Source organism: Eurytemora carolleeae, unplaced genomic scaffold (genome assembly GCF_000591075.1).
Source record: "Eurytemora carolleeae unplaced genomic scaffold, Eaff_2.0 scaffold569, whole genome shotgun sequence".
NCBI lineage: Eukaryota > Metazoa > Arthropoda > Copepoda > Calanoida > Temoridae > Eurytemora > Eurytemora carolleeae.
In genome coordinates this window covers 94,306-119,996 of record NW_019397440.1, presented here as the reverse complement: position 1 = coordinate 119,996, position 25,691 = coordinate 94,306, and the positions used below count along the sequence as shown (strand labels likewise).

Genomic DNA, 25,691 nt, shown 5'->3' with positions numbered 1-25,691 from the left:
GCAATGCCTTTTCCCGTAAGTTTTTAGATTCTTATTGTTTGTCAATGTCAAATTTGATTATCTTATCTGATAACAATTTCAAAAAAGGTATCGCTTAAATCAAAGATTACAAAATATTTCAGAATTTTTTCCTTTGATGTTTTCCTTTTAGCGCAAATTTTTGTATATTATTAACCCTTTTACTAGTCATAATTAGTCACTACTTATAATAATTGATTAATACTTTTGATCTTTGATAAACTTTTTATGTCGCTTTTTCCAAAAAATACGAAAAATTCTTAACTACATGTAAAACCCAAGAGTTTTAAGGAAACTATTCTGTTTAGCAGAGGCTTGTACAGTATAGCGGAGGCTCTTACTGCATGGAGGAGGCTTGGTCTGCCTAGCAAATCTTTAAGGCTCGTGTCTACAAATCGGAGGCTCATGGCATCCGGGGGTTCCCTCCCTTGTCAGACGAGGGAGGGGGTGCAGAGGCGCCATGATCCCCGCAAAAATGACCTCCGAGCCTCCGGATTTGCAGAATTTGGTGCGCAAAAACTCGTATATTATAGGACAGATCCTCATTAAATTTCATTTTTATGATAAAATATAATGCTAAGGAATCGAGAGTTAATAAAATCTTCAAATCATCATGCCTTCAAAAATATTAGATAAGTCGTTTATGAACGTCGTCTTTTACTCATTCCATCTTAAATGTAAACTTTACAAAAAACAACTCCAGAACAATTGAATGAATTAACATGTCAAAATTGTTGATTAAACGGTTCTTAAAACTATGACGGAGTCTACTATGAAGAGATATATTTTTATATTTGTTTGGTTAAGCCAATAAATTTAAATAAAAACAATAAGCGGAGACCAAAATGCGGGGCGTGGAGACAGAATGGCGGGAGGCTTGGTGACGTCACTGAGGCTGGGAGACCAGTTTTGCGGGGCCTGGAGGTTATTCTGCAAATCCGGAGGCTCGGAGGTCATTTTTGCGGGGATCATGGCGCCTCTGCACCCCCTCCCTCGTCAGACAGAGGTTGTAACTCGAATATGGCACAGTATAAATATAAGTGGGAATTTTTTAATTTTCGGATTTATTCATGGGAAAATTTAGTTCATTATTTTCCTCGTTATTTTCATCAAAAAATCTTCTAATTTTTTATGAAAATGTAAAAGTATAAAAATGAATTGATAACGAATTTACTTTAAAATGAACCCTTGTTCTAATTTTTAAGACCTCCATTAAAGTACAATACATATAAATTTAGACAACCAAGGGGAGTGGGGGAAGGCAGGCGGCCATGAGCCACCACTATTTCCCCTTCCGTGCCACAGCATTTGACTCTTCCAGGCGAAACTACTTTTTCGAATATTATCTTTAGGGTCTTGAAGTGTGATTTTCAAAAATCCAGCCGTGGTGGCTTATGGCCCCCTGCCTTCCCCGCTCCCCAGGGTAGAATGGTTCAATAAATTGCAGGAAAAACGGAGTTTTTCGCTACAAACTAAAATTTTATCATCCCTATATGTTTGCAACCTGATGATATTTCAAACTATTTGATCGAACAGAATTCATAGTTTTAGTTATAAAAGGTCTACGACATTGGGCTTATAAGATAGAGGAATTGAAAATCTTAAGTTAGTATTAAAAACTCAGTTCCTTTCTACCCAAAGTAGCAGTTTACTATAGTAAATCCACTCTAAGAGTTTACTCAAGGGTTTTAGAAACTTTGAAAAAAGTAATATTTATCTTTACCTGCAAGGAATGACAGGATGGCAAGCCGATAAACCAACAAACTTCTCATAGTAAAGCCAGTCAATCCTAAACCATAATATGTAGATTTAATTTATCCTTGGAAGAGTTTTTCCGAATCCATTAATTGCCACTTATTTTATTAAAACCTTTTTATAAATTTTGTAGAGAAGAATAAGTTTTTCCGAATATTTAACGTGAAAGAACAAATCATATTTTCAATTTGTTCCTATGAGTTATGACCATCAAAAATTGACGTTGACCTAAAAAAATAAACGTATCTATCATTTGTTTTTTTTAGCAATGAAGCAATGACACTCAAAAATAATCATTGGAGTGCTATCGAAGACCCCTTCAGTCATTGGAGTACTGTAGCTGAGACCCCTTCAGTCAAGATGAAAATCTTGCGAGTCTTCAACAAAAATCTTATTTCTGTTAAAATGTTGGGATCTTTTATCAAAATCTTAGTTCTTTTTTAAAATTTTTGGGTCTATTAAAATCTTGTTCTTTTATTAAAATCTTGGGGTCTATCAACATTTTAGTTCTTTTATTAAAATTCTGGAGTTATTTTTTTAAAATCTTAGGGTCTATCTTGGGATCTTTAATTAAAATTTTGGAGTCTTTTATTAAAATCTTGCGAGTCTTTTATAAATGTCTTGAGGCCTTTTATTAAAATCTTAGTTCTTTTATTAAAATCTCGGGGTCTATTAAAATCTTGGGTTCTTAAATTGAAATTTTGGAGTCTTATGAAAATCTTTGAGGTCCGATGACCATCTTGGAGGTCGAGTCCACTGAAAATCTTGAGTCTCGAATGAAAGTATATAGAGTGCCAAAAAATCTAGCATCTCTAATGAAAAGATCGGGGTCTCAAATTACTAATTTGTTTGATGAAAAACTCATAACACATGATAAGTGCAGATACAGAAGAAATTGTTGAGAGCCAAACCTGTAACTAATGAAAGATAGTGAGTTTTTTTTTACTTCAGACGAAATTTCCTGAGACCCTCCCAAAGATTGGCACATCAGAATTACAATAACCTTTAAACCAATTTGTCTGATCAAAAATAAAACTATAACCTTTATACGAATTTGTCTAGTCAAAAATTTAAAGTTTAAGCCAATTTGTCTAAGCAAAAATGAAACGATAACTTTTAAACCAATTTCTCTGATCAAAAATGAAACGATAACTTTTAAACCAATTTCTCTGATCAAAAAATGATATGATAACCTTTAAACCAATTTGTCTAATCAAAAATGAAACGATAACTTTTGAACCAATTTCTCTGATCAAAAATGAAATGATAACCTTTTAACCGATTTCTCTGATCAAAAATGAAATGATAACCTTTAAACCAATTTGTCTGATCAAAAATGAAATGATAACCTTTTAACCAATTTGTCTGATCAAAAATGATTCATTCCTGAAAATTTAACATTTTTATTCTCTGTTTCTCTTCAATCAAAGATAGCGTGGGAATTTGTCTCATCAGAATTAAATGATAAATTAATGAAACAAAACATTAAAATCTAAAACGACGATATTTTCCTTGATTTGTTCCACAGATTAGCGGTCTAATTAGCGGTGTGAATCTGATATGCCAGAACAAAGCGAACTTGGTTAAATAATACTTTTCCTTTAATAGACAAAAAAAAATGGAATTATAACATCCCCATCCTCCCCTCAATCAAATTCCTGGAGTTTGAACCTTTCAACGGAACAAATTAAAAATCAAAAAAATTCAGTTGTAGACAACACATCAAAAACGCTATATATATATATATATATATATATATACCTAAATTTAGAGTAAGTGCACTACCAAATAGAACCCTCTAGTCTTGACAACATTCACTAAAAATCTTTATATTGGTCCTAATCTGATGTTTCATGTACTGTATCCAAGATAAGACTAAATGATTCAACCAATCACAGGTCGACAACCGTTTGTTTACACAACATGTAAAAAAAGTTTAAATTAATAATTTTTTCACCTCGTAAAAAAACTTATTTCAATATATAAAAAGTTAACGTATTATACATGCTAAGATATGCATTTTTGAAAGTAATGCGCATATTTTTGTAATTCAGCAGGAAATCTTGTTTTTTTTTTAAAGAAAAAGTTAGAAAATTAATTTTTAAAAATAATTTGGTTTCACTTTTTACCTTTTTTTCAAGTAATTTTTTTTATCTCGTTATTGTATAAACGTGCTAAAAATTACAATGCTGTAACTTTTTTGCAAAACTACACCCTGGATCATGGATGTAAGGAGTTTATTTCAGCATACGAACAAACATACGTACATTAACAAGATCGTGCTTAGTCTTAGTCTTTATGGCGTCCTACTTGGTCAGCTTGTGCTGACGTCAGACTGTGCCAGCCTTATGTCTCCTGTGCATAACGTTCATGTCTTGTTGGTCTGCCAAGAACAACGTAGAATAGCCATTCCGTAGATTCCAATGCTGGGATCGTACTTAATTCTCCTTAGCAGTACAAGAGAGTTTGTATTTAGTCTAAGCTTTGTTAAGTGTAAAGGAAATATGATTTATACATTTCTTGAAGAGTTATTATTGGAGTTAAATCAAAGTGTTAAAAACACGGTGCGACTTTCCAAACTAAAAGTCTCAATAAAGACGACTTTTGTCCCACTTTTTACTGGTCATGACTGAACGTACTGTGAACAATAATTTACAGGAAATAAGAAAAAAGAGAGATATATATGAAATTTCTTTTTTATGTTGATACGCGTAGGAAAAAAAGAAAAAAATAGAATTTTTTTAAGCTGACACTTCCCCAGCTTTCTGCAGTAAGTTTAGAAAAGTTAAAAATTATCACGAAATATGTCTCTGCAATTCCTGCAGTCTAGAACCAAAATTTATCCTATAAACATTCAGTAATATACAGGGTTAGAATCTATGAAAGAAAGTCCCGGGGAAAAAAACCTGGAAATAAAAACTTTGGAAAAAAGTCCGAATTTTCTCAAGTCCTTGGAAAAAATGTCACTGCAAATAAAGTCCTGTGTTTTAGATTCCAGGATATCAGGATGCCAGGGTATTCCAGGATATCAGGGTATTCCAGGATATCAGGGTATTCCAGGATACCAGGGTATTCCAGGGTAGCAGGGTATACATATTTTAATATCAAAGTTTAACTGTGTTAAACATAGAGTATTACTCTATGGTGTTATATAACAAGTTTTGAAATGAAAAACTGATATATAGAACACAAAGATACCTGTTAAGCTTGGATTGTGTAGCTGGTGGGTCAACACGAGCTTGCAAGATCAGCTATAGATGTATGTATTATCCTAAACAATCATTTCTTAAAGGGACTATAAAGGAAAAATAAAAGGGGGTATAGGCTGAAACCTAAGCAATTTAGGAGTTAATGGAGACTCATAAGAGTTCAATCTGATGTTACTGTCTCGAGAAATTGATGTAAAACTGTGTCAAATTTTTACGAAAATTTATTTATGTATGTAAAATTTTGTAAAAAATTAATGGCTTAAACAAATCATATTTAGCAAATACACAACCAATCTTAAATTGACGATATCCCATTGCAGCCTAAGAAACTTAGGTTTGCTCCTATTATAATTTGAATTTAGTAATTTTTCATTTGTAATAGAAACTAGCTGAAGGGCCCTGCGTTGCCGTGGAAAAAAACTTTTAAAATATTTTTTTGAACATTTTATTCGATTTTTAAGCCAATAACACCCCCCGGCCACCCATGAGTGTCCACAAAAAAATTCAGCCCAATTGGTTCAGCCGTTTGGCCGGCCAAACACAGCATTTATATGAATGTCTTGTTTTATTATAGATAATTGATAAAATTATTTATGCGTCCGTATCACGTGACCAGAACTCCCACCATGAAAGCAAACCCCAGTTATGAGCAAAATAAAATAAAATAAAAACTGAATGTATAGTATAAGTAAACAAAGCTTAGAAATCTGTTACTAACAATTTGAAGCAAAATTGCGTGAAATACAAATAATTTGGCGTAACTGCGAGTAATTTCGCGTAATTGTAAAAAATCAATTATTCTTATTATTAACTTTTATTCAAAAAAACCTTTTCCACCCAATTTCTGTTTTGTTTGAAGAAAACATTTGAATTATCAAATGTATTTTTTCTTATCTTTTTGTTATAAATAATATTGTTGTTTTTGTATAGAATGGAGAACTGGATATTTAAAATATCAAAAAATATTTTCCGACCTACGGACCTACTGCAATATCGCGACCTACGCCAGCTGCTTATTTTTGTATTTTGAGGGTTAGGTTTAGTTAAGACAATTTCTGGGCCGAGCGATGAGGCTAGGACGTATCTTTCGTCGAAAGATACGTACGAGAATTTCATCTGCACTACAGTGCATACTGCATAAGCAAGCACCCCCCTCTCAGGCCCATTGAATTTCACCCTATTTTTCGTAAAATTTACATATTCCAGCTTTTTAAAAGGGGGGGTCAAAGTCTGAATAATATTGGGTATAGTACCGAGCGAAACTTAGTGAGCGAGGGGGGGTGCAGGGGGACGTAGCCCCCCGCAAATTTGTAAAAAAGAAATATGCATTAAAAGTGAGTATTTTAAGTGCTCAAAACAGAAAAGTACTCTTGTAAAAATACAATTTTTCTGCACTCAGATATTACTCTATAAAAAATATATTTCCATTTCCATTGGCATTACATAATTTCTAATTACAATTTCACATATTGTTTAAGATTGAGATATTAACCATGCAAAAGGTTCAGGGTGTTTTTTCATGTGACTCATAAAGTTACAAGTTACCTCAAAGTATGTGATTTCAAGATTGTAGAGTTTAAATCTGTTCTTAACTCCTATTCTTTGTGGTTATTCATTATTATTATTAATATAGCGATGGGCAATTGCTAGATTTGTTTTACAAAAACTTTTAATACTTTTGGACTTTTAAAGATTTACGGGTTCAACGATTTGAAATTGTCTTCTGTAGAAGTTTACTATTATCAAACATGCAAATTTGTTATCCTAGGTGAAAACATAAGGCAAAAACGAACTGAAAACGATTGTTTAAAAAACCCAAAAACTATAATTTTTGCCTTATATTTTCTTCGAGGGTAACAAATTTGCATGGTAAGTAAACTTCGATTCAGAATAAAGTTTTAAAATGTTGGAACCTTCTCATATTGTCGTAATACCTTTTTAAAAGTCTAAAAACATAAAAAATTCCTATAAAATGAATCTGGATGTTGCCCATCCCTATTAAAATTTTTAAAAATAAATCATTTATATGTAAACTACTTATAGTAACTAAACCTGAGGATTAAAATTAAAGTTTGCAAAGTTGTATAAAGATAAAAGTCTAATCTTCCAGAATAAAGAAAGCCGTTTTTATAATTTTATAATTTTTATAATTATTTTTTTTTTGTTAAAAAATGAAGATAAATGAACCTACTGAATATATTTAATTCAATTTTACGTGTATTTTTTAGGATTTTTGTCTATAAAGCTTTTAACACTTTTGTGGATTTTACGGTTTCTAAGATGTTCATTAGGGCCAGATCACTAAATCTGTCATCGTTCATGCTAGCTTTTTTTTAAAGCATCTGCTGGAAAACAAGTTACAGTAAACTTTTAGGTTAGTCTCCAGAAAAGAGGGGTCAAAAGATACTCTGGATCCCCCCTTTTTTCAAAAGGGGGGGTCATCGACCCCTTGACCCCCCCTGGATCCACGCCTGCACAAAATACAAAATTTTTTCGTTTTTTTAGTAAATTTTTTGAAAAAGACGAATTTCTAATTACGTAAAATTTTGGCTAAAAATTTCGTAAAATTTATCGTAAAATTTGATGAAAATTTTCTTGAATTACTTTCACATAAAATTTTGGAAAAAAAAATTTCTTAAAATTTTTCGTAAAATTTACTGACTTTTTTTTGAAAATTTTCATAAATTTAATGAATTAAATTTTTGATAAATTTTTGGAAGAAATTAATTGGCACAATTTCGTAAACTTTTGATATTTTAGAAGAAAAAATTATGTCGTAAATTTTTCTAAATTTAAAAATCATAATTTTTTGTCATTTGTTAAAATTGTCTAACGGGAAGCTTTTTTATCATAATATTATTTTGGGGGACCACTGTATCAAAAGAGTTTTTTGGGGACCATCTGTTTCAAAACGCGTTTTCTTGGGGACCACTGTTACAAAAGATTTTTGGGGACCACTACATATCAAAGTGTGATAGCTCTGAGTTCTTACCCCCCCCCCCTTCACAGGTCATAGGGGGGGGGGGCACTGCCCCCTTGCACCCCCCTGTATACGCCCTTGAAGAAACGAGAAGGGGGGGGGGAATTCATCCGAATTAGAGGTGAGATCGATTGCACCAATTGCACTAGCTAATATATTCTATTCTCTATGATGCCCTTTAACGCGCCATTATTGGGGCTTTAAGACAACTGTGGTTTATACAACTTATACAACCATTTTCATGATTTCTCATTGTATGGAATTAAATCATTCATTTCTGTCACTTTTTCTATTAATTTTCAACCGTGAGAAATAATGTCCGAAAGAAACGAGAAGGGGGGGGGGAGAATTCATCCGAATTATAGACACTCAGGTGTGGAATTAATACTGGCTTCTGATTGGTTGGTTGGTTCCCCCTAGCCGTGCTACCATTGGTTTGTTCAGAAACCAAAACCAGTTTTGAACCTACCTAACCTTCGTTTATAAATATTTGATTTCTCAAATGTGATTCTCCTGTATTGCGACAAAACAAGAAGAAAAGGAAAATAATATCACAAATTATCCGAGGTTAAAGTGTGTGAAAGGAGTGAAAGTGAGTCTTCGTAATTTCCTAGAGAACGATTTTGGACCCCCCCCTCCTATCAATTATGTACATGACCACTTTTTTCAGCAAAATTATTATTATTTATTTTTTATTATTTTAGGGTTAAGTTAGGTTAAGACAATTTCTAGGCCGAGCGCTGTGGCTAGGACAGCTGTCAGGGAGCCGAGCGCTGTGGCTAGGATAGGCTAGGGTACCGAGCGCTGCGGCTTGGAAAGATCCTCGATTTCAACTATTTGTATTTATTTCAGGATTAGGTCAGGTTAAGACAATTTCTGGGCCTAGCGCTGCGGCTAGGATAGACTAGCTGGGCCATGCGAATGGGCTAGGAAAGGCTAGGGTGCTAAACTCTCTTGGACAGACCCGACCATCGTTATACGAAATAGAATACGAAATCCCTCTTATTAAGATCAAAGATAACTAAACAAAGTCTTACAGTAGTCCCTGAAGTCTCACTGCACAAAGGAATTGAGATTTTGCTACTAGTTATATATTTTCTAATGCCTAAATCTTTACAACTTGATGGTGCAGTGCAAACCTTTGATATTTCAACCTTACACTACTTGATCTACCAGAATTTAGTTTAAAATATCAAAGTTCTACGAAATACAGGCATAAGAAAACCTAACTTTGTGACAAAAATTCAATTCTTTTTGTCTGATCTCATCAACTATAGCCTTGATTGGTTTCCTTCCTTCCTCGTCCTTCCTCACACTTTGCAAGATAGAGTATTTTAATCTTATATTTAAATAAAATAGTGTCCTCAGTCCGACGTTCATAACTTATTAATGTTTCTTATTGTTAACTATTTATATTTTTCTTTTGGTTGTCTTTGAACAATTTTCTCCTTATAGAATCAACAGATAGAATTAGAAGCGATAATTATCGAATTCAATTTGATATCAGCCTTTACCCGCTTTCATTTTATGCGAATACTTCCTTTAAGAAATATGAAAATTGTATAAAATTGTCTTTTTTGAGTTTGCATGCCAAGTATGAACGTAACCATGCGACACAGGTAATTTTTCCAGTTCCTTTAAAAAAATTAGGTCTGTATAGCTTGGAAAATAAAAAGTTAAGGGCTATTTGACCGTCTGTATCTAGCTTTTCCATTCTGGAAAAAAATTTTGCTCCGATGTTGAAATTTTAAATTTAGATTTCTTAGAATTAAAAAGGAAAGCGTGGATGTTTATTTAAAGGAACAGACCGGCTATGTAAGGTTGTTAAACTGAGTATGCAGTGTTGTAGACAAATTCATATGAGGCATATAAAACGTTTCCACGATGTATAAAAACGGAGTTTGAGAGCAAAGTCGACGTTCAAAATCTTGAATTCGGGTGGGTACGTTTTCAGAATCGTTTTTTTAATTATTAAATAACGATGACGAAAAATATAGTAAAAATTCTATAGTAAACTAATTAGATGTTTAGGAACATATTTCTCAAAAGAAATTGTCAATAAATCGAAGTTAGAATTAATTATTTCCTTTTTCATCATTATATTGAATTTCTTATTTTCTATGAATTTGTTGTCTTTTTGATAAAAATTTCAGAAAATCTTTGTAATTTAAGCAAAATTATGAAAACTAATAATTGAATAAGATTACTTATTTTCGATGATAAAATTAATTTCTATTTTCTCAACCTGTTCCTAAACAACTAATTAGTTTACTATAAAATTTTGATACATTTTTTGTCGTCGTTATTTAATAAATAAAAAACAATTCTGAAAACGTATCCATCCAAAAGTACAATTTCGAACGTCGACTTTGCGCTCAAACTCAGGAGCTACAGATGTTTAAAAAGTTTAATATGTCTCAAATGAATCCAAAGAGTTTGTCCACAACACTGCATGCTCAGTTTAACTACCTTACATAGCCGGACAGACCGTCCGGTAGATACACAAAGAAAAGATATATCTTTTTGTACAACACTGAATAGTGTAATACGTTTTTTATTATTGTTTACTAACATTTAGACATAAATTCTTAAAAGGAAGTCTATGTTTCTCTAAATGTATTACAAACCTTATAAAAAATCATTTTGCAAAAAATAAAATTCTATAAAAAAGGTGAAATAGGACCTGTTGAACTCTCATGATGAGGAGCCCTCAGAACAAGCTATATATATACTTTTCTGTCTATCTGTCTGTTTGTATTCAATAAACGTCAAAAAGGATGAACCGATTGGGCCCAACTTTTTTTTGCGTTGGACCTTATATGACCCCAGGAAAGATTTAAGAATACTCAGAATTACAAAAAGTTGTGTCCAAAATTTGTTGAGTTTCGTAAGATTTTGTAAATCCAAAACAAATGTAAATACGCAAATTTATTTTGTTTTTTCAAAGAAAGAGAGAAAATGCTGTATTTTTTATGGCAATTCAGATGCCCCCATGGAAGGGTTAGGTTCAAAATTCGAAAATGTTTTAAAATGACCTCTTTTTTGAGCAACAGCTAGAAGCTAAAAATGTTAGTAGGAAGGGGGGGGGGCGAAGCACCCTTAAATACTTGTTTCCCTAAAATTATTTCGCAAAAAAATTTGAATTCGATAAGAATAAATTAAAAAGTGAAATAGCACCTGTTGTTCTTTCAGGATGGGGAGTCCCCAGACCCAGCTGGTGCTAAGGGAGCAGGATGTCGTCAAGCTCGCCTGCGAGTTCATGGAGAACAGGGATATGAATATATCACAGATAGCTTTGGAAAGGAAAGGAACACCACAATCATCAACAATTGAAAAAGAAATGTTCTATTTTTTACTTTAAAAACTCCTCCCACTCCCCTTCATGATTTCCGTAGATAAGATCGATGTAGTAGCTGTTTTTACCCATTTTATGAGGAAGGGAGAAATTGTAATTAGGGTTTCCATGCTCACAAAAGCTTTATATTATATTTTAGAAAAATTTTATCAAAAATTAGTTAAATTGCCTTAAATTGCCTTTAAAAACTGTTAGCTGTCAAAAACTAGCCTTTGAGAAAGTTCCCAAAAATGCGCAAAAGGAATTGAGTCGTTACCACAAATTTTGATTTTTTTAATTCCTATATCTTTGCAACCCAATTACGTAGACTACAAATTCTGTTAGGTCAAATAATCTAAGTTTGAAATATCAAAGTCTTTACACCATCTGGTTGCAAAGATATATGTCTCAGAAAATCAGAGTTTGTGGCGAAGACTCAATTCCTAGACTCTAGACGAAACTAAATGGACTCTAGACTAAATTAAAGGGACTCCAGACGAAACTAAATGGACTCTAGACGAAACTAAATGGACTCTAGACGAAACTAAATGGACTCTAGACGAAACTAAATGGACTCTAGACTAAATTAAAGGAACTCTAGACTAAATTAAAGGGACACTAGACTAAATAAAAGGGACTCTAGACGAAACTAAATGTACTTTAGACAAAACTAAAGGGACTCAAGACTAAACTAAAGGGACTATAGACTAAATTAAAGGGACTCTAGACGAAACTAAATGGACTCTAGACTAAACTAAAGGGACTCTAGACTAAATTAAAGGGACTCTAGACTAAATTAAAGGGACTCTAGACTAAACTAAAGGGACTCTAGACGAAACTAAATGGACTCTGACGAAACTAAATGGACTCTAGACGAAACTAAATGGACTCTAGACTAAATTAAAGGAACTCTAGACTAAATTAAAGGGACCCTAGACTAAACTAAAGGGACTTTAGACGAAACTAAATGGACTCTAGACGAAACTAAATGGACTCTAGACGAAACTAAAGGGACTCTAGACGAAACTAAAGGGACTCAAGACTAAATTAAAGGGACTCTAGACGAAACTAAAAGGACTATAGACGAAACTAAAAGGACTCTAGACAAATCTAAAGGGACTCTAGACTAAATTAAAGGGACTCTAGACGAAACTAAAGAGACTCTAGACGAAACTAAATGGACTATAGACGAAACTAAAGAGACTCTAGACGAATCTAAAGGGACTCTAGACGAAACTAAAGGGACTCTAGACGAAACTAAAGGGACTCTAGACGAAACTAAATGGACTATAGACGAAACTAAAGAGACTCTAGACGAAACTAAAGGGACTCTAAACGAAACTAAAGAGACTACAGACGAAACTGAAGGAAATCTAGACGAAACTAAATGGACTCTTTACGAATCTAAAGGGACTGTAGAAGAAATTAAAGGGACTCTAGACGAAATTAAAGGGACTTTAGGCGAAACTAAAGGGACTCTAGACGAAATTAAAGGGACTCTAGACGAAATTAAAGGGATTTTAGACGAAATTAAAGGGACTCTAGACGAAATTAAAGGGACTTTAGACGAAACTAAAGGGACTCTAGACGAAATTAAAGGGACTTTAGACGAAACTAAAGGGACTCTAGACGAATCTAAAGGGACTATAGACGAAACTAAAGGGACTCTAGACGAAACTAAGTGGACTCTAGACGATACTAAAGGGACTTTAGACGAAACTAAAGAGACTCTAGACGAAACTAAAGGGACTCTAGACGAAACTAAAGAGACTCTAGACGAATCTAAAGGGACTCTAGACTAAACTAAATGGACTCTAGACGAATCTAAAGGGACTGTAGACGAAATTAAAGGGACTCTAGACGAAATTAAAGAGACTCTAGACGAAACTTAAGGGACTCTAGACGAAATTAAAGGGACTTTAGACGAAATTAAAGTGATTTTAGACGAAACCAAAGGGACTCTAGACGAAATTAAAGGGACTTTAGACGAAACTAAAGGGACTCTAGACGAAATTAAAGGGACTCTAGACTAAATTAAAGAGACTCTACACGAAACTAAATGGACTGTAGACGAAACTAAATGGACTGTAGACGAAATTAAAGGGACTCTAGACGAAACTAAAGGGACTCTAGACGAAGTTAAAGTGACTCTAGACAAAATTAATGGGACTCTAGACGAAACCAAAGGGACTCTAGACGAAACTAAAGGGACTCTAGACGAATCTAAAGGGACTCTAGACGAAACTAAAGGGACTCTAGACGAAACTAAGTGGACTCTAGACGATACTAAAGGGACTTTAGACGAAACTAAAGAGACTCTAGACGAAACTGAAGAGACTCTAGACGAATCTAAAGGGACTCTGACGAAACTAAATGGACTCTAGACGAATCTAAAGGGACTGTAGACGAAATTAAAGGGACTCTAGACGAAATTAAAGGGACTTTAGACGAAATTAAATGGACTCTAGACGAAACTAAAGGGACTTTAGACGAAACTAAAGGGACTCTAGACGAAATTAAAGGGACTCTAGACGAAACTAAATGGACTCTAGACGAAATTAAAGGGACTCTAGACGATATTAAAGGGACTCTAGATGAAACTAAAGGGACTATAGACGAAATGAAAGGGACTTTAGACGAAATGAAAGGGACTTTAGAGGAAATTAAAGGGACTCTCCATCTATAAGAGTGTCATGATCAAACACAACCTTACTCTTTAAAACTTTGTCTGATCAACAAAGTGTTAAACTGCAAAGTTGTGAATCTAGCATTGTCCCTTGTTAGAGGAAGGTCGCTTGAAATTACAAGAATAGTCCCTTTGACTTCTCTGATTTCTTAAAGTTAAACCATTTATTTAGTTTTACTTAACGTGTTCTCTTATCACCATTGTTGGTTAAAAATATATTTGAAAAAATAAAATTGTTGTATACAGTATACACATCGTTTTCACTAAACAAACTCAAATTTTCTAATCCCCATATCCATACAACCTGACGGTGTAAACTCTTGACATTTCAAACTTAGATTATTTGACCCAACATGAAGTCTACAACATTAATTTGCAAAGATATTGGGATTAAAAAATTAAAATTCGTTCCAAATTTCTTTCAATAAGACTCAAATATTTATCAACTTTTTAAATAGATTTTTTAGCATGGCAGAATAGGGTTTTTAATAATTGTTGGTGCAGGGAAAGTGGAGTAATAAATGGAGATTTATCTGATGATGTTATTTTCTTGAGACAATTGATATTGGATGGACAGGTAAGAACTCGCCAATTTATTAAATATCCCATTTTAATTTTTAGACTTTTTTTATTTAGTTTATTTACATGTTTTCGGGTATTTATTTCTCGGGGTAGAATTCTTTTTATTTCATGGTATTTTCCAGTAAATACATTATCCCTCAAAAAACCATTTAAGTATTTATATACTAATGGGGGTACACAGCCTTTTCTTGCAATCAATTCCCTAAGTCACAACCCCCTTCACTAACCCTAGCTCTTTACACCAAAACTTCCATCTTTCTTACCATTCAAACTGATTGTATAAATCTTAAGGAAAAAGATGGCGTGCAAAACTGGGAGACAGTACCAATTATACCCAATTAACTATGTATATTGAGACCAAGCTAGGTTTGAGACAAATCGGTCAAGGTTTGCCTAAAGTTTTTCCTAGAAAATTCAACCCACTCAACTTATAAATTATAAAACAAGCTAAGAACATTCCCGTGGTGTTACCGAGTTCCCTATTCAAATTTTAAGGCCAATCGGGAAAGGGGTTCCAGAGTTATGATCGGACATTCAAACATCTAAACAGACAAACAAAGATTGCTACTTTATATAATGTATATTTTTGGATAAATATCCTCCAATGTTATAAAGCTATATTCTTGGGTTCATATTTACTAATATAATATCTACATGATAAATATCTTCCAATGTTTTTTAGCTATATTCTTGGGTTCTTATTTACTAATATAATATCTACATGATAAATATATTCCAATGTTTTTTAGCTATATTCTTGGGTTCTTATTTACTAATATAATATCTACATGATAAATATCTTCCAATGTTTTTTAGCTATATTCTTGGGTTCTTATTTACTAATATAATATCTACATGATAAATATCTAAGTTTTGCGCATTTTTTTAATGTTTATAGATTAGCTCCAATTGAATTTTTGAGACAAAAGAACTGAGTTTTTGCCACAAACTCAAATTATCTAACCCCTATATCTTTGCAACGTGATGGTATAAACCTATGCTATTTCAGACTTTTTTGATCTAACAGAATTCATAGTTTGAAATATCAAAGGTCTACGACATCGTGCTGCAAAGAAATAGAAATGAGAAAATCAGAGTTTGTGGCAAAGACTCAACTCCCTAGCAATATTTATTATTTTAACGAAATACCAGAATGTTCAGAAACGTATAAGAGGAAACTTTTGCGACATTTTCTAACCAAAATTAAGTTTTTAAATTGATATTGACTGAAAAAAAATCAAAATTATAAACTGTAAAAATTGTTGAAAATTTGTTTTTTATTCAATGATAAACCCAAGGAATGGGAGTAAATGAAATTCCTTTGTAAAGAGCTGGTTTTAGATTGGACTCTAGCCTATACTTTTTACATAGATGATGTTTTTTGTTTTTTTGAATTGATCCAAGTTTGTTTTTGATTTGATGACTGAGAGATCTTTTTCATTTTTTAAATTGAACTTTTTAAAATCTTTTAAACCAAAGAAATAGATCATAACTAGATCGGGGTGGAGGGGGGGGGGGGGTAAATGCTTATTTCTTTATATATTAAATTGAATATCATGCAATTTAACGAATCAATTATTTTTTTTTCTATTCATAATTTAATAAAGGGGAATAAAGGAGAGATAATTAAAAAAGCTTTTGATCAGCTTTTCAATATATGATTTCTTAAGAATTTTCGAAAGAAAAGATCTGATTAAAATCCAACCCCCTTTTCATATTTAAAGAATATTAGATTTAATTGACAAAAGACATTGTTAACTATGCACTGTGCATGAAAGAGATGGATTTAATCTACTTTGCATAATTTTTGTCTCAGAAAACATGTTTTGACACATGTTTTGAAAAAAATCGGTGAGTGTACCCCCCATAGCCCAAGCTTTGGATGGAACCAGTGTACAGATATGGGACAACTTCTTGGTTCTTGAATTCAATTTTTACAGGGTGAGAGAGAGAAAATGGCAAGAAACTTTAGCCAGGGGTGTATAGGGGGATACACATCGTTTTCACTAAACANAGTATATCTGTATGTAAGTATATCTGTATGTAAGTATATCTGTATGTAAGTATATCTGTGTGTAAGTATAAATGTATGTAAGTATTTTTGTATGTTAGTATATCTGTATGTTATATCTGTATGTAATTATGTCGGTATGTAAGTATATCTTGTTAAGGTTAAATGATGGAAAAAATGCCGAGAATTTAAAGCGTAAAATCCTTTTACATATTTTATACCGTGACTCCTCAAGGGCACACATTACCGCTTAATTAATCAGCTGTGCGTAGTTACGCACGGAAATTAGTTTCAGTCCGTGGGTTTTCTTTTAAAATATGCGTCAGTTACACTTATTAACTACTTGTGTTAAGAAATATGCAAAGCATCTGTGTTTTCGCACATTTGTTTCGTTTTCTTGGTCAGTGATATTCATAATTTGATCAAAACATCCTCTACTAAGGTTGTAATAAACGATAAACACACAGGATTACCCTTAAAGGATGAACTTTTATAGACGACTATACAGAATCTTATTAGTCTCTTAAACTTTTTTAGCTTTTGTTTGTTAGCATTCGTTGCCAAATCATTTAGCAAATTGAAAACTAAAGATAAAAATAACCTTAAGATCTTCAGAATTGAACAGTTTTTTGATCATCATTAAATTCTCATCCATTTTGGATAACCTGTTTGTTCATTGTTCATTGTTCATTATTCATCTTTAATCCTTCGTATTTGATATCAGCTGATATAGTTTGTTTATCAGCTTCTGTATTATTGTTAACAATCTATGTTATTACATTTACAGATAATCCTCTAACCTGAGTCATACTCATATTGGTTCTATATAACTCAAATTTTAAAAACTGATTGTTCTATATTAAGATTGGTTTCCCTTTTACTTCACCAAATTTTAACCCATGAGCAAAGATATGTGAAAAAACAAACCAGACAGTTTCTTTTCTTCGTTTTATTCTTATAGTTTCTTTTGGAAAAAAAAATTTTACTCATTTCTACAAACACATATTTATTTAAAGGGATTGTAAAAGAAAAATGAAAGGAGGTAATTGCTGAATATGATCTGTTAAAACCTACTATTTCTATACAAAATTGTATATATATGAATTTTCGTATAAATTTGACACAGTTTTACATCAATTTCCAGCGACAGAAACATCAGATATAACTTTCATGGGTCGCAATCAAGAGCCCATACCCCCTTTTATTTTTATTTTAGAGTCACTTAAAAAAAAACGGAATAAGGGTTCAGGATAAATTCGGATTACAGTCGGCCATGTTTTTTCAAAGCGGTTTCATTAGTATGAACTTTATTAATGCTTTCAAGTACAAAGAATTCTTGCAATGGAATCAAAAAAGTAATAATGGAGAATTTTTATTATTTTGTATTTGATTATTAATTTTTTCCTTTGAAACCTTTTACCGTTTTTGTCTGCGCACGTAGATGGTTAGATGCTTAATCTTATTCTGTTATACGTACTAAACTTAAAACTGAAAAATCAATTATTTTGTTATGCTGCACCTCGGTCTCTCTGAATTTAACTAGAAATCCCTGACTTACTGTAAACTTTCAAAACCTAGTAATATTCATTATATTGTAAACGTTTTAAGATTGATTAGGTGGGGATAATACCCAAATCAGAAAATAGCTAATCTCCACCTAATTGCTATAATTACATAAACATAGTAAAAAATATAAAAATAGTTGCAGATTTTTTGCCTGTAAGTCATTATAACTTGTATGTGTATTATTAGCAATAAACTATAACTTATCTTATCTTATCATAGTTTCCACTGTCCAAATGCTTTCTTTTTATTTTTTTTGTAAAAAAATCCACATCCGTATTTTAAAATTAATTTTTTGTTTTACTTCTAAACCTTTTTTTGTTTTTGTTTGCGCACGTAGAACGTTAGTTTCCACTTTCCAAATTATTTCTGCAATATTTAGTAAAAAATCCACACCCGTTCTGCATTTTTTTCAGAAAAAGTGAAAAGGCATATTTGTGAATAAATAATTAATAGCAATAACATAAAGGAATTGTAAACGTAATTAAAAGCAACCAACCATGGAACTAGATTCAGAAATCTATGTTTTTGTTTTTGAAAATTTGTAGTTCTAATTCAATTATTTAATATATTCAAATTATTTTTTCAAGAGAAAGCTATCGATCAATAATTAGAAACAAATTGACTTAAAGGGAATGTACGCCTAATTTCATGTGACACTGCACTTAAAGACGACAATGCCCGATTCACAACGACACTCTTGAAACCTTTATTTGATTAATTATGTGGAAGATATTGTCGTTTTTCTAGTTTTGAAAGTGTTTCGAACAATTTTTCCTGCTGTAGAATATGAGCAAGTCACTTTTGCCGAGAAACCACAATTGAAAATAATCCGTTTTCAAAATTATATATATTGTTATCAGACTAGACCATGCAAATCTTGAGAAGGTACCGTTGTAAATTCAGCATTGCCAACTTTGATTGGAGGGTCAATTAAGATTATGTTTACAGCAGCGAGGTGCATCCTGTCTATATGGGAATATTTTCAGTCATTTTCATATTTCATTCAAAATTAGGGTTTCCAGCGAAAAGGAAAAATCATTTCGCAAAAATTTTGCATTTTTCGCGAAATTTTCGCATTTCGTTTGCTCGCAAAAAATGCTAAAATTTTCGCAAAAATTTCGCTTCAATCTGTTTCGCGAAAAAATGCAAAAATTTCGCAATAAAATATTGCGAAAATTTCGCGAAAAAAATAATGCGAAAATGCGAAGACAGAAACTTTAAAAGATAGCTAGTGAAATCAAATTCTCTTCATCAAACATTTACTAAAGTAAAGAAAGAGAAATTATTTATATGACATAATAAAACTTCAAATATTGAGCTATCAAAGCAGATAATTCCACAAGTTCTTTTAAGCAATTAATTGTTGCAGCTATAAAAAATGCCAAAATATTTTCGCGATAAAAATGCGAAATTTCGCAAAAAAGTTTGCGAAGTGCGACCGAAAATTTTCGCATTTTTTGCGAAACTTTTCGTTCGCTGGAAACCCTATTAAAAATCCGTGAACAATAGTATATCGTAAAAGAGTTTAGATACTTACTTCAATATTTAAAATGCGTCTGAAATAGAAAATTCGAAAAATATTCATTAAATGGGTTAAAACTGGTCTTACTAGATTTTTGACCAGGACCTCTAGTTGACATTGAGTGTGAGACCCTGTAAACCTTAATTTTTATTTTTAGTGGGAGGACAGCCTCGAGTTTATTCAGCCTCTGACCCAGCTTCCGACCTTTAATATTGACCTCTTCCAGTTCATCATTTTCAAGCATAAATATCTAGAATTGCTCTGCATCAAGGAAATTCATACCAAAATTAATTCTGATCGGAGACCCATTCGAGACCATTCAAGATGCATTTGAGACCCAACAGTGACCCTTGAGTCTTTGCCACAAACGGAGATTTTAATCCGTACATCTTTTTAACCCAATGTCGTAGATCTTATATATTTCAAACTATGAATATGTAAGATCAAATAATCTAAGTTTGAAATATCAATGATGGTTTACACCATCAGGTTGCACAGATATATGGATTAGAAAATTTGAGTTTTTGGCAAAAACTCAATTCCTTTGGTTTGGTTTCCATGTTCCCAGGGGCCGAATTTAAAGATTTTGAATGTTCAAACATGGTTGGTTCAACTTGTAATTTTAAACAGTTGAGCCAGTAATTTGAGCCAGTGCCAGCGACGCAGTTCAAATTCAATAAATTCGTCCTCAGGTTTAGAATATAGTTGGTATAGAGTGAAGTATCCCTGGCAACCCCTGATACTGCTGTGAACGAGGTGGTTCAGCTTCTCAACCTTATTCAACCTCTTTGTCCTTCCAAGGTAATTTTTTATATAAAAATATGATAAAAAAAGAAAAATAAATGAATAAAAAATGTTACAAAATTGTTCAGGAACATATTTCTCATATAGAAATTTGTTGAAAAATTATATCCAATCTGTGGCCGAATTTAAAGAATTTGAGCGGCGGTTTAAATTTAAGCCGCGGCTTAAATATGGTTGGTTCCACTTAAAATTGTGTCAAATGTTTCAAGATTTAAACCGGCGCTTAATTTAAACCGGGTTTTGGAAGATTTAAACCGCGGTTCAAATTCTTTAAATTCCATCTCTGTTATTCTTTAAATTTGCTCGTAGATTTCTTCAAATTATTCAAATGTCGTCTTTTAATTAAAATACTTGTTTTCGATAAGAGTTTAGTTTTGTTTTCTCAGCCTGTTCCTAACCAACTATTTTTTTTACTGGAGAATTTATGTAACATTTTTCCTCGTCTTTATTGAATAATAAAAAAAAACATTAGATTGAATTTGCGCTCTTGCTGAACATTTATACACCGTAATAACGTCTTATAGGTCTCAAATAAGTCCTGAAAAATTTCTTTACAGCTAACAATCCATTTCATTTAACCTATTCTAGGATGAATATAAATTCAGCTAATAATCCCTTATATTATACCTATATTCTAGGATGAATATTCAGCTAACAATCCCTTATATTATATCTATATTCTAGGATGAATATTCAGCTAACAATCCCTTATATTATACCTATATTCTATGATGAATATTCAGCTAACAATCCCTTATATTATACCTATATTCAGGATGAATATTTAGCTAACAATCCCTTATATTATACCTATTTTGTAGGATGAATATTCAGCTAACAATCCCTTATATTATACCTATATTCTAGGATGAATATTTAGCTAACAATCCCTAATATCATACCTATTTTGTAGGATGAATATTCAGCTAACAATCCTTTATATTAAACCTATATTCTAGGGTAAATATTCAGCTAACAATCCCTTATATTAAACCTATTTTCTAGGTTAAATATTCAGCTTACAATTCCTTATATTAAACCTATTTTGTAGGATGAATATTCAGCTAACAATCCCTTATATTAAACCTATATTCTAGGGTAAATATTCAGCTAACAATCCCTTACATTAAACCTATATTCTAGGATGAATATTCAGCTAATAATCCCTTATATTATACCTATATTCTAGGATGAATATTCAGCAAACTATCCCTTATATTATACCTATATTCTAGGATGAATATTCAGAATCCCTTAAATTATACCTATATTCTAGGATGAATATTCAGCTAATAATCCCTTATATTATACCTATATTCTAGGATAAATATTTAGCTAACAATCCCTTATATTATTCCTATATGCTAGGATGAATATTCAGCTAACAATCCCTTATATTATATCCTATATTCTAGAATGAATATCCAGCTAACAATCCCTTATATTATACCTATATTCTAGGATGAATTTTCAGCTAACAATCCCTTATATTATATCCTATATTCTAGGATGAATATTCAGATAACAATCAATTATATTATACCTATTTTGTAGGATGAATATTCAGCTAACAATCCCTTATATTATATCCTATATTCTAGGATGAATATTCAGCTAACAATCCCTTAAATTATACCTATATTCTAGGATGAATATTCAGCTAATAATCCCTTATATTATACCTATATTCTAGGATGAATATTCAGTTAACAATCCCTTATATTATACCTATATTCTAGGATGAATATTCAGTTAACAATCCCTTATATTATACCTATATTCTAGGATGAATATTCAGTTAACTATCCCTTATATTATATCCTATATTCTAGGATAAATATTCAGCTAACAATCCCTTATATTATACCTATATTCTAGGATTAATATTCAGCTAACAATCAATTATATTATACCTATATTCTAGGATGAATATTCAGCTAACAATTCCTTATTTTATACCTATATTCTAGGATGAATATTCATCTAACAATCCCTTATATTATATCCTATATTCTAGGATGAATATTTAGCTAACAATCCCTTATATTATATCCTATATTCTAGGATGAATATTCAGCTAACAATCAATTATATTATACCTGTATTCTAGTATGAATATTCAGCTAACAATCAATTATATTATACCTATATTCTAGGATGAATAATCAGCTAACAATCCCTTATATTATATCCTATATTCTAGGATGAATATTCAGCTAACAATCCCTTTTATTTAACCCATATTTTAGGATGAATATTAAGCTAACAATCCCTTATATTATACCTATATTCAGGATGAATATACAGCTAACAATCCCTTATATTATACCTATATTCTAGGATGAATATTCAGCTAACAATCCCTTATATTTAACCCATATTCTAGGATGAATATTCAGCTAACAATCCCTTATATTATACCTATTTTCTAGGATGAATATTCAGCTAACAATCCCTTATATTATACCTATATTCTAGGATGAATATTCAGCTAACAATCCCTTATATTATATCCTATATTCTAGGATGAATATTCAGCTAACAATCCCTTATATTTAACCTATTCTAGGATGAATATTCAGCAAACTATCCCTTATATTATACCTATATTCTAGGATGAATATTCAGCTAACAATCCCTTATATTATACCTATATTCTAGGATGAATACTTAGCTAGCAATGCCTTATATTATACCTATTTTGTAGTATGAATATTCAGCTAACAATGCCTTATATAAAACCTATATTCTAGGATGAATATTCAGATAACAATGCCTTACATTATACCTATATTCTAGGGTAAATATTCAGCTAACAATTCCTTATATTAAACCCATATTCTAGGATGAATATTTAGCTAACAATCCCTTATATTGTACCTATTTCATAGGATGAATATTCAGCTAACAATCAATTATATTATACCTATATTCTATGATGAATATTCAGCTAACAATGCCTTATATAAAACCTATATTCTATGATAAATATTCAGCTAACAATTCCTTATATTAAACCTATATTCTAGGATGAATATTCCGCTAACAATCCCTTATATTATACCTATATTCAGGATGAATATTCAGCTAACAATCCCTTATATTATACCTATATTCTAGGGTAAATATTCAGCTAACAATCCCTTATATTATACCTATATTCTAGGATGAATATTCAGTTAACTATCCCTTATAATAAACCTATATTCTAGGATGAATATTCATCTAACAATCCCTTATATTATATCTATATTCTAGGATGAATATTCAGCTAACAATCCCTTTTATTATACCTATATTCTAGGATGAATATTCAGCGAATAATCCCTTATATTATACCTATATTCTAGGATAAATATTTAGCTAACAATCCCTTATATTATTCCTATATGCTAGGATGAATATTCAGCTAACAATCCCTTATATTATATCCTATATTCTAGAATGAATATCCAGCTAACAATCCCTTATATTATACCTATATTCTAGGATGAATTTTCAGCTAACAATCCCTTATATTATATCCTATATTCTAGGATGAATATTCAGATAACAATCAATTATATTATACCTATTTTGTAGGATGAATATTCAGCTAACAATCCCTTATATTAAACCTATATTCTAGGGTGAATATTCAGCTAACAATCCCTTATATTAAACCTATATTCTAGGATGAATATTTAGCTAACAATCCCCTATATTATATCCTATATTCTAGGATGAATATTCAGCTAAAAATCAATTATATTATACCTATTTTGTAGGATGAATATTCAGTTAACAATCCCTTATATTATACCTATATTCTAGGATGAATATTCAGCTAACAATCCCTTATATTATATTCATAATTATGTTCTCATTCAAAGTTACGGAATATTTTTAATACCAATTACTATGAAAATATCAAAAATAAATGTAGGGGTGCTGTTTCCCACTTGTGGTTTTCGGGGTGGAGGGTTCCGGGCCCCAAAAATCCCAATTTGGGAAAAATTTGAATGCTGTAATACTACTAAAATAATTTTGTACAATTTTATAATATTTCTTACAAAAATCTTTTCAAAATAAGAAAAGAATTGTTAACAAAAAAGTAAATTATAATTTTTATTACTAAACTTAGAACATAAAAATACAATCTCTAATTATAATGTTTCAGCACAATGAATGTATTTTCAGTTGTAACTGTTTCTTAAAAACTGAAAACAATTCAAATTTTTACTAAATTAATCAAATTGTATTTTCAATTTACTTATTTTAAATTAAAATTTTTTGCTAAACCATTCGGCAGTATTATGTATTTATGTTTAAAAATAAATAAATAAATAAATAAAGAACACAGAATACAGATGAAATTTTAATGAATTGAAAAAAATTGAACTTATTAGTGTACTGAATTATGTTTTTTTTTGGTGGGGGGGGGGCAATTCGACATATTGTGACACCAAATTTTGTACAGGGTGGGTTTGGCCCTAAAAATAAGAGATAGAAGGCTGAAATTTTGCATATAGCCTTTAATTGTGGACATCTACAAAGATCACAAAGAAAATTTGAGATCGGAGGTCATTGACCTTTATTTTGACCTCAATGAATACGGGAAAATATAAATTTGTTTTAACCTTAATTCGATTATTATACGCACTGATATGTACGCATATATCTTACCTCCATTTTGACCTCCCTTTGATAATGACCTCGAAAAATGGTCAAAATATTAAACAAAGTAATGTTAGATATCAACTCATAGGTTGCTTCTCAAGTTGCCATTTTTCCCTAGTTATTCAATTTTATCATTTTTTTCTGGTTTCTCGCTGACCATTTTTTCGTTCCGAAACTTTTTTCTTTAAATTCAGTCTATTTTTAGGAGAAAAGCTCGAATCCTTTTCCAGTTCTTTGGTTGCCACTAATGATAGACTGCTTCAACTTATAATTAAGGTATTTAACATATTTTTAAATATTTGATTTTATTGAACTCAAATTTGCATCATTGCATTTACATTTTAATCCAATTATACAGGATCATTTTTGATATTTTGGCATTCATGTTTTTTTTTGTATTATTATAATAGCATTCGGCAATCCTATATGGGATAAAATTTGGTTTACAACCCCGTTTGAATTTGGTTTTTTGTGTAAAAATTTTTAAAATCTTAGAAAATTCTAAAATAGTTTATATTCTATTATTAAGAAACTTATCTCTCCAAATCACAAAAGGGGGGGGGGG

The 25,691-nt window shown here is 31.4% G+C and overlaps 1 protein-coding gene across 1 annotated transcript in view; it reads left to right on the top strand.

The window, feature by feature from the left end:
- Window positions 1-25,691, top strand: part of LOC111714305 (WD repeat-containing protein 47) — a 49,419-nt gene that overhangs the window by 3,227 nt on the left and 20,501 nt on the right. Inside the window, exons 3-9 of the mRNA XM_023489387.1 lie at window positions 11,155-11,265; window positions 14,487-14,559; window positions 19,821-19,934; window positions 20,378-20,464; window positions 21,289-21,300; window positions 23,542-23,588; window positions 25,321-25,402. Coding sequence (XP_023345155.1) covers window positions 11,155-11,265; window positions 14,487-14,559; window positions 19,821-19,934; window positions 20,378-20,464; window positions 21,289-21,300; window positions 23,542-23,588; window positions 25,321-25,402 — 526 coding nt within the window. The remainder of the gene's footprint in view (window positions 1-11,154; window positions 11,266-14,486; window positions 14,560-19,820; window positions 19,935-20,377; window positions 20,465-21,288; window positions 21,301-23,541; window positions 23,589-25,320; window positions 25,403-25,691) is intronic.